General features: G+C 35.9%; 1 protein-coding gene across 1 annotated transcript in view; it reads right to left on the reverse strand.

Annotated features, from left to right (window-relative positions):
• Window positions 1-17,051, reverse strand: part of LRBA (LPS responsive beige-like anchor protein) — a 526,673-nt gene that overhangs the window by 427,156 nt on the left and 82,466 nt on the right. Inside the window, exons 18-22 of the mRNA XM_037141420.2 lie at window positions 16,230-16,322; window positions 14,958-15,066; window positions 14,482-14,563; window positions 11,327-11,450; window positions 10,837-11,029 (exon numbers count right to left, since the gene is read on the reverse strand). Of these exons, the coding sequence (XP_036997315.2) occupies window positions 10,837-11,029; window positions 11,327-11,450; window positions 14,482-14,563; window positions 14,958-15,066; window positions 16,230-16,322 (601 nt within the window). The remainder of the gene's footprint in view (window positions 1-10,836; window positions 11,030-11,326; window positions 11,451-14,481; window positions 14,564-14,957; window positions 15,067-16,229; window positions 16,323-17,051) is intronic.

Here is a 17,051-nt window from a genome sequence, read left to right on the forward strand (position 1 = left end):
AATGCAGAAATGATCTCCCAAAAATCAGTTTCCCAAATAAACTGATACTTTAAGAAATCAGATCATGTCTGCCTCTTACTCACAATTCTATAATGGCGTTCGCTCACTCAGAATAAAATTCAGACTCTTGAGTACGGTCCCCAACATTCTGTACTCACCTGAAGAACACAAGTCACATAACTACCACCCACACAGTGATTCTGAAAGCAGGTCATTTATTTCTACAATAGCCAGGGTTTTAGAATGAATTTAGTTGTCAGTAATCATTTGCTATTACTTTATTCAGATTAAGAAATTTTTTAATTTTGCCCTGGCTGGTGTAGCTCATTGGATTGAGCACAGGCCTGGGAACCAAGCAACCACGGTTCGATTCCCAGTCAGGGCACATGCCTGGGTTGCAGGCCAGTTCCCATCAGGGGACTCACAAAGGGCAACCACACGTGGATATTTCTCTCCCTCTCTCCTTCCCTTCCCCTCTAAAGATAAATAAATAAAATCTTTAAAAAAAAAAGAAAGAAATTTTAAATTTTTTTATTATAAAATTCATCAATCAATCTCTTGCTAGTTCTGCCTCCCAGGGATGCCCTGCCTGGGGGGCTTTGGAACCATCTCATTAGGAATTTAAAAGCCTAGATATCTGACTCCAAGATGTCAAAAATGTACAAGAATATTAATTTTTATTTTGGATAAAACCAGTAAATATATATAATGGATTGTACATTCCTCCCGTTTGTAGTCGTTTGTTCTAAGCAGTGCTTTGCCTTTCCTAAGCAAACCAACTTGTTTACAGTTTCTTCTGTTCGTATGAATATTAAAATAGCTTTTACAATGATGAAGTTGTTTTTTTAGTTTTCCCTTCATGTATTCCAATAGCCTAAAAGCAAAATGGCAAATAAGCAATTATCACTGCTGTTATCTTTTTGATACCGTTTTCCTAATGGTATTTGTGACTGTTAATTCCTAATTAATTACCAGATATTGTTCTAAATTACCCAGCTAAAAGACTAGTCATTAATCTTCACAATCATTGGATAGCTAATCTATAGCTGTTTGTGATGTTTGGAAAGCACTTCTACAAACTACTAGGTATAGATACTCCTGAACGAATAACTGTGACATTTCTTTTGCCATTGCTTTCAACTTATTTAGCACTCAAATTTACAAATTAAGAAATAAAAGATGAGGGCAATACATCAAGAAATTAACATTTTAAAGATACATTTAAAAGTTTTTTAACCTATGAAAATTTAGACTTTTAAATGTTAGGCAATGTTTAGGAACAGGCTTTCCTTTTTAAGCAAATGCATCTGTTTCGCTGTAGTTTATTTTCCTAAAAAAATACAAACTGACTATGCCATGCTAACTTCTAATTCTTAGATTACCAACCTTCCCACACTTGATAAATGAGACATCTTTAAAAACAGCAGAATCTTCCCTAGTGGGGTGATATCCATAAGCATAGCTGGAAATATTACCGCCACACAACGTATTTTTACAAAGACACTGATCTAACACCTTGTACAAAAAATGGTATAAGGTCACAGATGTAATAGATGCAATCAAATTATATTTGTTTCTAAAAATGTACTGATCTATTTTACGCAAAGCGCCTTGTTTACACATATAAATACTGCGGTTCAAACCCAACGTTTTCAACACTACCCTAATACATGCAACTACCCTGACTACAGCAAAATCAGAATGAAGCCTAAGCTATACAAAGAAAGCTACCTAACAGCATCAGTTATGAAAGTAGCGTAAGTTCAAGAACAAAGGGGAAAAAATCCCATGAAGGAAACAAGTCATATACATAGTAAGCATCTATGTTCATCATGTCACAAGTTTAACACTTTTTGAACAGGTAATGTATTTTGATGGGGTCCAGAAGACAGCACCCCAAATCAGCATGTTGGCGCACTGAATATTCTAAGGTGAAGGACTTTGAGAAACAGCAGGTACAGGAAGGACTCAGACCTCTCCATCCTTCCTTGAAGAAGGTTACAGATTTAAAAAATATATCACCGCAACCAATTTTTCCAAATAAAACTTCGGAGAATGCCCCAAAAGCAAAAGAAAACTTAAATCACTTATCCAATCACTCCTTCCTAGAATTACAAGTGGTCTGAGAGCACCGACATTAATTACGTAGAGCTACAACTTTTACTTTTAACTTCACTTCTCCATAATGATACAATACATATACACATGGTAACATGCAACCATTAAAATTCCTGTAAGGAAACAACAACAAAAGAAAAAACAAAAACAAAAAGGCCAGACTTATAAACACATCAACAAATGGTTGCCAGAAGGGAAGTGGGTGGGAGGTAGTCAAAAAAGCTGAAAATGTTGAGGTTTTATTACTTAATATGTTTGAAAAATAAAGTAATATTGGTCTTGAAATTAAAAAGAAAAATGGGAATGGGAATACAGTCAATAATATTGTGATAAGTTTGCATGGTGATAGAATTAGTGTGATGATCATACTGTAAGGTATATATATAAATGTCAAATCACTACAGTATAAAGCTGAAACTAATGTAACACTGTGTACCAACTACACTTAGATAAAACTAACTAATTTATTTTTAAAACTAAACTACCCAATGCTAGTGAACTATGGGGGTAACAGGTACACAGCACTGGTGGCAACACACTGAGGCCGCAAGTTCTAAGAAGCAATGGGGCAGTGCACACCAAATGCGACAAAAATATCAAAACGCCTTCACACCTTGGACACTAAGCTAAGAAGGAGTAAAGGAAATGAGGACAGAAGTAACTACTTCACCAATTCCTCTCCTTCCCAAGCACTGAGCGAGGCATGGTGTGCTCATCACTCTCTCATTTACATTTTCTGATGAAAGAACTGAGAGTCAGAGGAGTTTAATAACATCCCCAAGTTCTTCCACAAGGAGTTCAACCCAGACTGCCTGAGACCACAGCTTCTATCCACTACCACACGGCGGCTGCCTGAACACGAGAGCTGGGGAAGCATGGGTTTCCCTAGCAGTGTTCTAGAACAGAAGGTGAACGGCAACAGCACACTACATCCAGCCGCAGCCTGTTGTTCTCAATAAAGCTTTATTAAAACACACAAAAATAAAATAAAATGCATGTCAGAAGTATACCATTAAGTGAAATCACCGTACAGTATCACAAACACTATCACAGTCTTTGTGAGAAAATAATTGAATGTATGTATGTGTATATTTATGCATGAAAGAGAAGATTGAGAACTGCGCCAAAATGTCAACACTAAGTCAGGCACAGGTGAGTGGATAACAGGTGGTTCGTAATCTGCACGTGCACACAGTTGTACTAGGTTCCAATGTACCTACAGTGAGCACACGTCATTTACAAATGTAAAAAAGGACAATAAATACTAGTTGGCTAAAAAACCTGAAAGCTAAAGAATACTTTAGCAATTAACTAGAAAGTGGGGACAATCATGAAATGTGAACATTTTTTATAACTCTTGAAATTTACTTGAAAAATACATAGCTTTATTATATAGCCACCATAAACATACAAAATCATGTGTATTTATATATGCCAGGTTATTTTTTTAATACTTTTATATGCTGGCAATTTTTTAATACTTTTAAGAAACCACTTAGAAAATTCTAAACAAAATTGATTTCTACCTGTTTTTTAAATATATATATTTATGTATTTCTTACATATATAGTTATATATAACCTATTTATTTTTAGGGAGAGGGGAAGGGAAGGAGAAAGAGAGGGAGAGAAACAATGAGAGAGAGACATATCTGATGGCTGCCTCTCATACGGGCCCCCAGAGGGGACAAACCTACAACCCAGGCATGTGCCCTGACCAGGAACTGAACCAGCCACATTTTGCTTTGCGGGACGATGCCCGACCAAGTCACACTGTTCAGAGCTCCACCTGCTTTTTATCCAACCTAAACTGTATTTTTCTTCTGATATAAAATGACTGACATTTATGTTTAAGCCATTTCATCACATTGTTAACAGCAGGTAAAATCTTAAGATCTTATTTCAAATAATCTAAAATAATTAAATACCTTACCCAAACTGATCCTATAGGGAAAAAATTATAAATCATACTGTATTTTTAACTCAAGTGAGAATAACTTTTACTTGATTACTTTAAATCCAGTATCTGAAGTTTTTTAGTGTTATCTGTTTAGAAAAAGATTTTTGGACAGTTCTCCTAATTCAGAATATATAAAATGACTTAAGTTTTAATTAAAGAGTAGAAGCATGTTAATAGACCAAGTAAAAACAGTACTATTTAATTACTCAACTTAATGTTCCACTTGTAGCATAAAAAAGAGAAAAATATAAATATTGAAAATCTAAAGGACACCAGAAAATAAAGGAATTAAAAGATTACTTTTAACAGGTACACATTTGAAGCCCGGTGACCAAAGCAACCCCCACAGTGCGGTTACCCCAGAAGAGCCCGCTACTGCTCGCAAAGCCCAGCTCAGCTGCTGGAGGAGGGAGACACAGTGACAAACAGCTTCCCTGCTACAAAGGTGGCAGGGAATCTATCAAAGTGGACAATAAAATTGCAATTGAGTTTCTTTGGCTTTTTATAGCAGCTGAATGTATCTTAGTGTAACTCTGCAAAAGCTATCTAATTCTATAACATTAGCTTTTTTACACACCAGTTCTTCATCAAAACCATGTTATAACTTTGAGGAACTGAGATTTAAAATGGCTGCAAAAAAGGAAAAAATAGCCTCACATTTCAGTCATTCCAGTATCATATTCATGAAAATATTTATAAAGCTTTATAATTAATATTTGCAGAAGAAAAAAATCTGATGCCATAAGTTCAGTAGAATGTTAACAGCATGCTACAAATTGTTTGCCTAATTACTGAACCACTTCAGCTCTATCCTAAACTTCATTAAATATTAATCTGAAGAGTCTTAATGTATAAGTTGTCCATTTGATCTTAAAAACAAATGCCAAGATATTAAAATTACAAAAAATTACCATAACAGTATTCAAATAAATTACTTCATATAAACCTTAAGAAACAGGGAGGCTTTTAGTCCATAAAGGAAATTCGCACAGAAATCAAACTAGAGGACACTTACTAAAATTAAAATTAAAGGTAAAAATCATAACAACTTACAAGTAACTTTAAATTTTTCTGCCCCAGGCTAAGTGGATTGAGTGCCGGCCTGTGAACCAAAGGGCCTCCAGTTCAATTCCCAGTCAGGGCACATGCCTGGGCTGTGGGCAAGGTCCCCAGTAGGGGGCCCTTGAGAGGCAACCACACACTGATGCTTCTCTCCCTCCCTCCTTTCCTCCCTCCCTCCCCCTCTTTCTAAAAATAAATAAATAATTCTTAAGGAAGCTTCTGCAGCTGTTTCATGGAACACTGGCAAGAGAAGAATGAGACACTAAGGCACACGTGGGGTGGCATGGTGCCACGTGACAGTTGAACCAAACAGCCCCAAACAATGATGATGTGGTTCTTCCTTCTCCTTCCTGCAACGAATGTTTAATGAGCAGCTGCCAAGTACTCAGCACTATGCACCATTCTATGGGAGACATGAAGAAGCATAAAACCTGTCATCCCTGCTAATAGGAGCTTACAATTAACAGCCAAAATAAGAAATCACTTCTAACTAGTAATATGTAGTATGAGAGGTATTCCAGAATCATACACGATTAAATGCTAGTTTACCTTTTCTATATTACTCATTACTGCTGTTCTTCATGACATGACACAGTTATTCCTAAGAAGAAGGAGAGAAGTGGAAAGGAAGATAAAAAGAAAAGATAAAGGATAGAAAAGGGAAAAAAGAGGTGGGCAACTAGACAGTGTGAAAATAAATTAGAGAGTCCACGGCATGTCTGACCAACCAAGGAGGGGGAAGGAAAGCAGAGACAAAACAGACCCAGATTTGCTAAGCTCAGAACAAACAGGAAAAAAGAGGTATGTTGGGGAAAGGAATAAGGCAAATGGCTGGGAATGGATGAAGCGACGTTGGAGAGAAAATAGGAGAAAAAGACGTAGAGGAACAGGAAAGTGGCTAAAAGAAGAGAAAGAGAACAAGCAGAGGGAGACAGCCAGCTAGGCAGTGATGGAGAGCAGCCAGTCAGTGCCAGTAGCCAGGGAAGGGGGTGTGGAAGATGGATTAGTCGCAGGTTGGGAAAGAGAGGAGGCAAGAGAAAAGAGGGGAAAGAAGAGGGGGAAGGAAGGCACTGGCAGGGAGGGCAGGAGAGACACTTAAAGAGACAGCAGGAGAAAATTAAGTGCTGTGAATTCGTAGAGAATGACATCGCCCTGGCTTACCAAAAACTGTCACATAGAAGTGCTTTAACTAGCAAAATCCTGAAAAATATAAAGGATTTGGGTAGGTACAAAGAAACAAAAAGTGTAAGCTGTGAATGAGGAAAAACAAAGATTTAACAAAGTATGATACATGTTAGAAAGACCAGAACCAATACAGTCAGACAGGAGATTTTTTGGTCGAGTGAAATAGTAGGTTAGGTAGGAAATACATTTTTTTCTGAGGGAAAAGTCAAAGATCAGGTAGAAATTATTTTGCAAAAAAAAAAATCTTATTTTTTTTCTAAGAAGGTAAGAACAAAATGTTTATGGAGTTAACATTATATAAGTTATTTTTAGCTTAATAAATCTAGAGGAAAATAATACCTAAGGTTACTAACCATTAGAAATATCCAGAGTAGAAGTGATATGGACATGTATGAAGAATTAGAAATCATTTTTAAAAGTTCAGAGTAGATAAAAAACAAAACTTTACAAAAATAAGAAACCTAACACTATCGGGGTTAGAGAGTAACAATTCTACTCCTACTTATATATAGCAGTGCTTTTCAAATTGAGGATAATTCCATTGGCAAAACATGGAATCTCTTACTAGGGTGTTAGCAGCAATTTTAAATGAAAAAGAAAAAAGGACGACTACATCACTACATACCCAGTTTAATAAGAGTAAATACTGTATCATGGAACCTCTGTTTCAAGTTTGTGGAGGGAGAGGGGTGTGCGGACATGCACACCTGTTCACAATAATTTACTGTGAGCCACAGTATGAAAATGACAACTCTATTAAAACCACTGCCTCTGAGCACCTGAGCTATTCACAACAGTGAAAATGAAGGAACCAAAGCTATAGGTAACAATTTTTAAAAACCCTAAAAACATAAGGTTTGACAGAAAAAGACTGTCACAGAAGAATTCAATAGTATGATGTCATTTTCATAAAACAAACAGGCAACAATAAATAACATTATTCAGTAATACCCTTTTGACTTTTTTAAGAAGGAAATGATACCCACAAAACCCGAAGTACGAATTGGGTTTGAAGGGAGCAGGGATGCGGGGGACAAGAGAACCACAGGGCAGCCCTCCCGCTGGACAGTCACAGGTCCTCCTTCACAAAACCCCTCAGCAGTGACTTCCAACCGGTGGGCAATACCGCCTATTAGGAGCACTGGCCCCTTTTCCCTTAGTCTGTCAAGTTAAAAAACGACACCAGCAACACAACAGTAGTTGTCCACTATGAATGAATCAAAATTATACACATTTTTTATCAGATCAGCAAATGATACATTTTTTGGTGTCCCGCGGAATTTTAGTAATTAGTTTGTGTGCGCCATGAGATGAAAAAGATTGAAAATCGCTGCTTCATAACATAAATACTACACATATTACTGTGGCTGTAACTATTTTAAAAGTTGTATTCATAGCACACATGAAGGGACTGGGGCAACACAAGGATTAATAAGATAAAGGACAGAGCTATAACAAAGGAAAAGTCATTGAGTATTTAATTCTATTTTTATAATTTCACTCATTAACTCTGAATCTCAATTACACAAACAGATACACACTTACCATTTTTAGATCAGACCTTGACTGTTAGGTTGAACAACTTGCCTAAGTTTACACAACTAAAAATTATTACAGGTCAGAATTTAAACCCAGAACTATCCTGTCTCCATGATTCCATGCTCTCCTCATTGCTTACACAAACGAACTGGTAACCAGGTATAAATATTTAGTCAGAACCGCTCAGAAGCACCTCAGACACCTCCTGGTCCAACCCCTTTATTTTGTAGATGGGAACTTCAACGAGACCACAGTGTTGGCCCCCAAAACCCCTATGGCTTCAGCAGTTCTCAAGCTTTTTGGTCTTACGACCCTTTATACTCTTAAACAGTACTAAGTCCCCACAAACATCTTTTATTTATATGGTATATATCTATTACTACTTATCATATTAGAAATTAAAACTAAAAATAGTACACAATTAAGATATTTATAATTTATTAACAGTAAATCATTATGTTAAAAATATTTTTGAAAAATGAGTTTTTCAAAATAATGAGAAAAGTGTTATTTCACATTTGTATCTCTTTAAATTACTGCTTAATAGAAGACTGTTGCATTCTAATATCTACTTTGTATCAATCTAGCGGACTGCACTGTTTTGATGGAAGTATTATAAGAAATCCACCCTCAAACAGATCTGCAGCCAGGCAAGGAAGGCCTCACACGCTCCCTGAAAAGGTCTCCTGGGCTCCCACGGTCTTCAGGCTACACGTTAGGGATTCCTTCTTGGAAGGTTGGATTCCCCTCGCTAGCCATCCTAAGGACTTGGACAATTACAGCATCTACAAAAGTACTGACTCAACATTCACTGTTTAGAAAATCTGAAAAATCTAATTTATACTGGCACTTCCCTAACCTACAATCCCCCCTGATAGATCTGAAATCCAATCCCAATGTATATGCATAGGAGGCCCAAACTCAACCTATTTTTCCCATGGGTGTTTATAAAGTGGGAACAGTCCTAACAGAAGAATCAGTCCAGCTTCCTGCAGCCCACTACAATGGAAACCAGAATAGCTGGGCGTCAGCGCAAACTAAATACAGTTAGACAGGAGGTGGTACACAGTTTCTGCAAAGAACCAAACAGTGAATATTTCAGGCTTGGGAGCCAGATAGTTTCTGTTGCAAATACTCAACATGTGTAGCATGACAGCAGCCACAGAATATATATAAATTACTTTATATATATGGGAGTAGCTGTGTTTCAATGAAACTTTATTTTCAGAACCAGGTCAGGCCAAATTTGGCTGATGTCAGGCAAATGTGATTTTATAAAATCACATGTTTTTATTATTTAGCACTGAATTGTTCTCAAACATAAATTTTTAGGGTGATATTTCCAATCTAAGATGTCTTGGTAACACCTTATGCTAGTAGTGCACCTTCCTCTCCGTGAGGGAGAAAACGGCAGAGTGAGTAAATCTTAGGTACGTTCAAACACGTAAAAGTATTCAAACACATAAGAACCGCATGTTTAAGAACTGACAATGTGTTCCAATACAATGGCAAAATACACCAGAGTAATAACTATAATAGTCAATAAAATGAAACATTTAAAGACATACCAAATTTAACATTTCAGTTCCTTCTACTCAATTTATAATATAATTATATATTTATATTCCTTCTGAATATAGAAAGAGTTCTTAAAAATACCAAAAGCATAAACCATACAAGAAAAAATTTTACTACATTATTTGAAATATAAAATTTCCTCAGAAGACAAATACCATAAAACTCCTGAAATGGATAAGCCACAGACTGGCAGAAGACATTCATAAACAACATAGCTAATAAATCACTAAGACCAAGCATATATAAAGAACTCCCACAAAGCAACAAGAAAAATGCAAATTAGTATTATGGTGGTATAGCATTCAAAATGTATCCAATTAGCAAACTGTTCAAACTCCAGCCATACCAAGTGATGAGATAATATGAAGCAATGAGAACTGATACACCAATCTGGAAAAGAATTTCGATTATCTTACAATGTTCAACACCTACATCTTAAAAGTCAGTAATTCTACTTCCAGGAATATGCAGAGGGAGAAACTTCCAAATATATACAAGATATATCACAAATGCTCATCATCTGGCAAATGGGCAAAGTCACACCATGGAACACGGTGCAGCGGAGAAAAGGAACATGAGTATGTGGTTCAATGTGAACAAACCTCAAACAAGTAAAAACCAGAAGTGACCAGAAAATGCACTCTATATCACTTATGTTAGGCATAAACATTCAAAATAGAATTCTTGTTTAGAGTTATATATATGTTGTTAAAAGTATACATAAGACATAGAAATTAAAAAAAATACCAAATCCAGGTTAGAGGAGGAAGAGGGAGGCTAAACTGGTACACAAAGCAATCGGAATAAGGAACCTAACTTCATAAACAGTGGTAAGTAGATTATCACTCAAACCTTTTTGTATGCCTAGAATATTTCATTAAAAAATTTAAACAAAAGTTACACAAAAATAACTTACAGTGGCTTTAGTTTTTAAAAAATAGATTAGGAGACTCTTCCAAAGTGATTTTTTTTAACTGGCTGAAAGACTATCAAAGGGCAAACCTCAGCCACAGATTTTGGTTTCCCGAACCACTTCTAGGGAAGCAACTGCTCATCTTTGAATATACTGCGCCACCTTGTGTCCAAAGCTCCAAACCACTATAAATTCAGAGTACCAGACCTGAAAATGTGTACTGAATAATACTCTGTTTCATGAGGTTTCACTTTAAGTTAAACACACATAAAAATGACATTTGAAAAAAAAGTTGTTTCTGAAAAAATTGGAAATACTTTATATTTTTTATTTCCTGTTGTAATTGTTCATTTGACTTTCAGAGAATAACCTGCCTTTTTTCCCTTAACTTTAAATATATAAAGTGTTCAAATGAGTAAAACTCAAAATTATAGACATTTAAACATTTAAAATGCTAAAAACACTTCCATAAAGAGACTTACCTTCGAATGCGTAATTGATAAGGTGTCTACCCACACACGCCAGCCACCCCACTCATACTTGACTGCATGGTAAAGCAGGATTCTGAATATGGCATATACCATTTCCGTTATCTTTTGCTCATCAGAATTTTTAGGATTAAAGAAGCAGAGAGAAAGCATCCACTCTTGCCACACAGAACACTGTAGCAAGCTCCTAAAAATTACAAGAGGATTCTCAATTACTTAAATCATCTGAAAGCATTCTAAAAAGTGAAAAGTTCAAAACAAAAGAAACACGACACCCACCTTCATCTAGGCATTGAAACAATTAAAGAATGTGGTCATGAAAACTCAATTTAACTATATGGTACACTATTCGCATACCCTTAATGAAAAAAGCACATGGAAAATTCATTTCACAGTGTTATTTTAAAGCAATTTTTGTTAGACAAATGGGCTTATTCAAACCTAGACCTGAATACTGCAAATAAATACTTTCTCATATGCTCACCTTCTGTTTTCTCTACTGTTATTAAAAAGTTTAATCATGTCAGAAAGAAAGGCTCTGCGTACTTCCATGCTCTCAGGGCACTGCGGAGAATTTCGAAGTAGGGTTGCAATTACTTTTAGTATCTCTGAAAGGCAATTCATAAATTAGTAAAAAAAAAAACTATAAACATTTCATGATGGAAGATCATCAATATATTGCAATTTGTTTCATCCCCCTGACATAAATGTGTACTAAAAACATCCTCTTTCGTGTTCTTGAAAAAAAATAATCATCTGCCAAAAACAGTGACAATACGTTTATTTGCAAGCATCCACAAACAAGAATTTTAATTTCACCATTAGGATGTTAAAAGACACATTTTAAAAGGTTATAATAAATCAAGTTAAATTATGAACAAATTAAAGGATAGTAAAAATACTAACAACTCTCCCTACTCTCTGCCAATTAGTAGTGCTGATCTTCTTTAAAAACACTATAATCAAAAACATCAGGGAAAAAGATGAAATTCACCACTTCAACAAAATTTATGCACCTACCCTTTTCTTTATCATCATGAATTTAAAAAACAATTTTTTATCCTCACCTAAGGACAGTTTTTCACTGCTTGTAGAGAGAGGGGGAAGGCAGAAGAGGGGAGAGAGAAAAACATCCATAAAGGAGCGGATCATCATTTGGCTGCCTCCCAGACACACCTGGACTGGGGCTTGCCCGCACCGGAGGCCCCACAACCTAGGTACGCACCCTGACTGGGAATTGAACCTGTTGCTTACTAGAGAATGCTCCAACCAACTGAGCCACACCTGCCAGGGCTCATCATGAATTTTATAAGATGTCAAGATTTTCTTCCATACTTTAAAAAATAAAATTAGATACCAAAATGCCCAAAGGATACTAACTATTCAATACTCTAAAAAAATAAAAACAAAATTACTATTATAATGGTCTTAATTATAATGCTAAATTTTTTTAAGATAACCATTTTTAATTTTTATTGCATTTATTGGAGTGATATTGGTGCCTTAAATTTCTTATTCTGATCTTTAAAAAAGAAATTTAAAATATGTACTTAAAGAACTTTTAAAAAGAACTATAACTCTGAATTTACAATTAAATACAAATTTTTACCCAATTAACGATTTTTTAAATTATATTTATTGGTGATTATGCTATTACAATTGTTCCAATCTCTCCCCCTTTTCCCCCTCCACCCAGCACCCCCCCACTCCCTCAGGCAATCCCCACACCACTGCTCAGATCCCTCTGTCATGCATATGAGTTTTTCAGCTGCCCCATTTCCTATACTGTGCTTTACATCCCCATGGCTGATCTGTAACTACCAGTTTGTATTTCCTAACCCCCTCACCTCCTCACCCATTCCCCCATAGCTCCCTCCCATCTGGCAATCACCAAACACCCTCCATATCCGTGATTCTGTCCCTGTTCTTCTTGTTTGCTTAGTTTGTTTTTTAGATTCAGTTGTTGATAGATATGTATTATTGCCATTTTATTGTTCATAGTTTTGATCTTTTTCTTAAGTCCCTTTAACAGTTCATATAATAATGGTTTTGTGATGATGAACTTCTTTATTCTTATCTGGGAAGCTCTTTTTCTGCCCTTCAATCAGAAATTCTCCATGGCCAGGTAGCCCCATTGGGTACAGCCCCGTTGGTCAGACCTTGGCATCCCAACACGCCAAGGTTGCAGGTTTGATCCCCAATCAGGACACATACAAGAATCAACCAATGAACGAATAAATAGGTGGAAAAACAAATACCTCTCTCTCTCTCTCTCTCTCTTCCTCCCTCCATCTACCCCTTCCCTCTCTCCCTTCCTGTCTCTCCCTAAAATCAATCAGTCAATAAACATTTAGAAATCCTAAGCCAGCCTTTGCCAAAGTTTTTGGTGATTCTGAAGCAGTAAGTTCAAAAGAACAAACATGTTGATACTTTACCATACTATTAATGATATTGGGGAGCAATTTCTTAATTCTTCTAATGAAAATCTAAAATTTCTCTACCTAAACAACAATTACAACGATGGTGACCATCACCATCATAGCCACTCCTTTTAAGCTATACTGTTGTGAGGTACCATTTAAGAAAATACAGGTGCCCTGGCTCAGGGGGTTGAGCACTGTCCTGCAAACTGAAAGGTCGTCTAAGGGCACTCGCCTGGGTTGCAGGCGAGGTCCCCAGTTGGGGGCCTGTGAGAGGCAACCAACTGTATATCCATGTTTCTCTCCCTCTCTTTCTCTTCAGAGAAATTAAACTTCGGAGACATGTATGTGTTTCTAAATCTAATACTGAAATAGAGTTCCACAAACACAACTCACCATACAAAAAGTCATTAAATTTCAAAGCGCTACAAACCAGTTACTTTAATGTCAGTAATCTTTAAAAAAGCAAGATGGAAAATGTACACTTTGTACAAGTTCTTTAGAATTCTAAGTTAAACTGCGAGGCACACTAAGTTCATAAACAACAAAGTAGGTAGTTTTCAATTTCAAACTTGGTGTTCTTAAACTGACAGTAATTCAAAATGAAAGCCACCCCCATGGTTCACATAATTTAGCCTGACATTACTAAATAGTGCAATGAAAACTTACTGATCATCTGAACATACATTACATTAAGATCTTATGCATGTAATTCTTCCAAATCTCTATATAAACATTCCCACATAGCCTAAGGTCAATCTCAAGTTAAATTCAACATCAAACATAAATAAAACTAATATTGTATCACTACCTGTAATGAAATATTCTTCAATGTGTTTTCAACATTAACCTAAGGTTTTTCACAGTGGAAGCATAAAAAGGAGGGACTGGGCACCAACAGGTGATGGTGCTTCACTCACAGGATACGAACATCCAGTTACTGGGTGACATTCTGAAGATGTCATATACACATGGTGACCACGGTTAACAAAACTGGGCTGTACACTTGAAAGTTTTTAAGAGAATAATCTTAAAAGTTTCCACCACACATACACACAAAAAATTTCAACTGTGAAGGGACAAATGCATTAACTAGCCTTACTGTAGTAAATATTTTACAATATATTCATATACTAAATTTATCATCAGGTTAAACACCTGAACTTACACCATAGCTCAATAAAGAAAAACAAAAGTGAAAAAATATTTAAATACATACGAGGATTTTGTATCTTCACCGAAGAATCAGGATCTGGATGCTGTTTGTGGACCACTTGCGTACAAATCTGTTCTATAAGAATCTACAGATATAAAACAACAGAGAGCATTATCATGATCACTGTACTGCCATCACTGTTAAAGAACTCTAAGTACAATATCAACATGAATTCATACAGTCCAATATTATCACAGTAAACATCCTCTGCATCATATTAAACGATTTCAACATTTTAACTGTTTTTATTGGACCATAAATGAGACATCAAATAGTCAATACAACGGAGTAAATACTTAAAAATGCTGTTTCCTTAATAATTCATATATTAATAGATCGAGATGCAGCCACATATTATTTGATGAATTTCAAAATTGTATGTCAAACCTAAGTGATCTTATTTCATCTATATGCCATCAACTCAATTATACAGGCATTTCCATAAGAAATCAGTGAAGTCAACTTCTAGCTATTCCTACCTCAAACAGGACGTTGTATGTGGTCATTGTGATTAAATTCGTGTGGAGCATGAGTCTCTCAGCTAACAGGGAGAACAATCCATGTCCAAGCATGACCTCAGCTTTTCTTCTGTGACGACATAGAAAGAAGCGTCAAAGGCACAGTCTATGCACTATGTTGTATGAATGACGGAGACACCAAAATGTTTTTCACATTACCAACAAATTCCAACTCAGTAACTCTCCCAACTTTCGTTGACCTAGGACTTACAAGGCCACAAAATCTTTAAAGAGAGAAATACAAAGTACAATTTAAGCACAGCTAAAATTTAAGAAGAAAAGTGTAAGACTAGCTACGCCACAACACTGCAAAAATCTTCACTGAAACCTTCACAGCAGCTGTATATTAACCAGCTGCTGCTCCGTCGGCACTGAGCTGAATGAGCTCCACTAGGGGCGATGACCTAAAGCTGAGTATGTGGTTAAAGAGAAAAACAATGCAGAGGAAAAGGCAAAAGAAATTCATAAAATGAATACCATAAAGATAAATATACTAAACTAAACTTCCAAGCAAGAATATGAAAACTGAAGAATTACAAAATTTAATTCTACATCTGGATCGTCAATTTTTTTTTTTTTTTTTGAAAATGGCTAGACAGTAACATTTTCCGCTTTGGAGACCATATGGTCTCTGAAGCAACAATTCAACAGTTGCTGCCATGTGGAAAGAGAGACAGATAATAACCCAGTAAGTCACTGTGCCTGTGTTAGAATAAAACTGTATTTACAGGCAGCCAGGTATTCAACGGAAACACTACAGTGTAACAACATTTTTCTACCACCAAAATGGTTATTTTTCAGAATAAACCAACCCTGGTACGAAGAACAATAGCTAAGATATGAACGGCTGCATCCAGCTAAGAGAAAAGAATGGAAGTTTTAGTTTTTAATCATACATATAGCAAAGCACATTATGGGACAAACATCCAAGTTAATATGGTAGTTTTTATAACACAGAGAAAGGAAATGATGAACAAGTCACCTGAAATGAAGTCTCCACTGTATCTAGAATTCAATTTATACAAATGTGTTCCCATATTGAACAAAAATAGAAAATTTAAATAATTTTCATAAACAATAACATACTCCTGTTCCCTCTTTATCTTTAATGTTTAGAAATGAGATTAAATTTATAGAGCATTTTCTGAATAAAAATAGAGAAAAGAGAGACTACTTAGTGCAAAATAAGTAAGTAATATACTACAGTCCATTTTAGAATTCACGCATACTCACTTTGGGGCCAGGTGTTTTAAAAAATAGCCCATGGCCTTGAGAGCTTGCACTCGGATTCCTTCACTTGTTGATGCCAAAAGTTTATAGATAACGCTGAATGAATTAAAAAACAAATTACTCCAAGTATATTACTCAAAAGAAAACATTTCAAATATATGTAAAATTTTCATAGTCCTATATTATAAATCTAATTTCAAGTAAGTTATGGGTGTATTTCATATACACTTGTAACATTTTAAAACACTTCTCCACTATAGGTTGTCTTCAAAAACCCAGTTTAGCCCCGGCTGGTGTGGCTCAGTGGACTGAGTGCTGGCCTGAGAATCTAAAGGTCGCCAGTTCAATACCCAGTCAGGGCACATGCCTGGGTTGCAGGCCAAATCCCCCATGGGGGCATGCAAGAAGCAAGCAATCGATGTTTCTCTCAAACATCAATGTTCCTCTCCCTCTTTCTCCTTCCCTTCCTCTCTCTCTAAAAATAAATAAAATCTTTTAAAAAATCATTGTTTAAGAAAAACCCACTGTAAATATAAAGAAACATATAAATTAGAAGTGAATGGAGAAAAATATACCATGCTAACACTTATCAAAAGAAAGCAGAAATAGCTATATTAATTTCAGACAGAGAAAGCCTCAAAGTTAGTAAAATTATCAGGGATAAGGAAGAGAATTAAGTAATGATAAAGGTGACAATTATCCAAGAAGAAATGTTAATCCTTAACATGCGTGTGCCTAACAATAAAGTGTAAGAGTATGTGAGGAGAAGTAGGTGAACTCACTATCATAGTTAGAGACTTCAACATCAGTTTCCCAGAAATGGAC

The sequence above is a fragment of the Artibeus jamaicensis genome, unplaced genomic scaffold (genome assembly GCF_021234435.1).
Source record: "Artibeus jamaicensis isolate MK-2021 breed Jamaican fruit bat unplaced genomic scaffold, CSHL_Jam_final scaffold_537, whole genome shotgun sequence".
Classification (NCBI taxonomy): domain Eukaryota; kingdom Metazoa; phylum Chordata; class Mammalia; order Chiroptera; family Phyllostomidae; genus Artibeus; species Artibeus jamaicensis.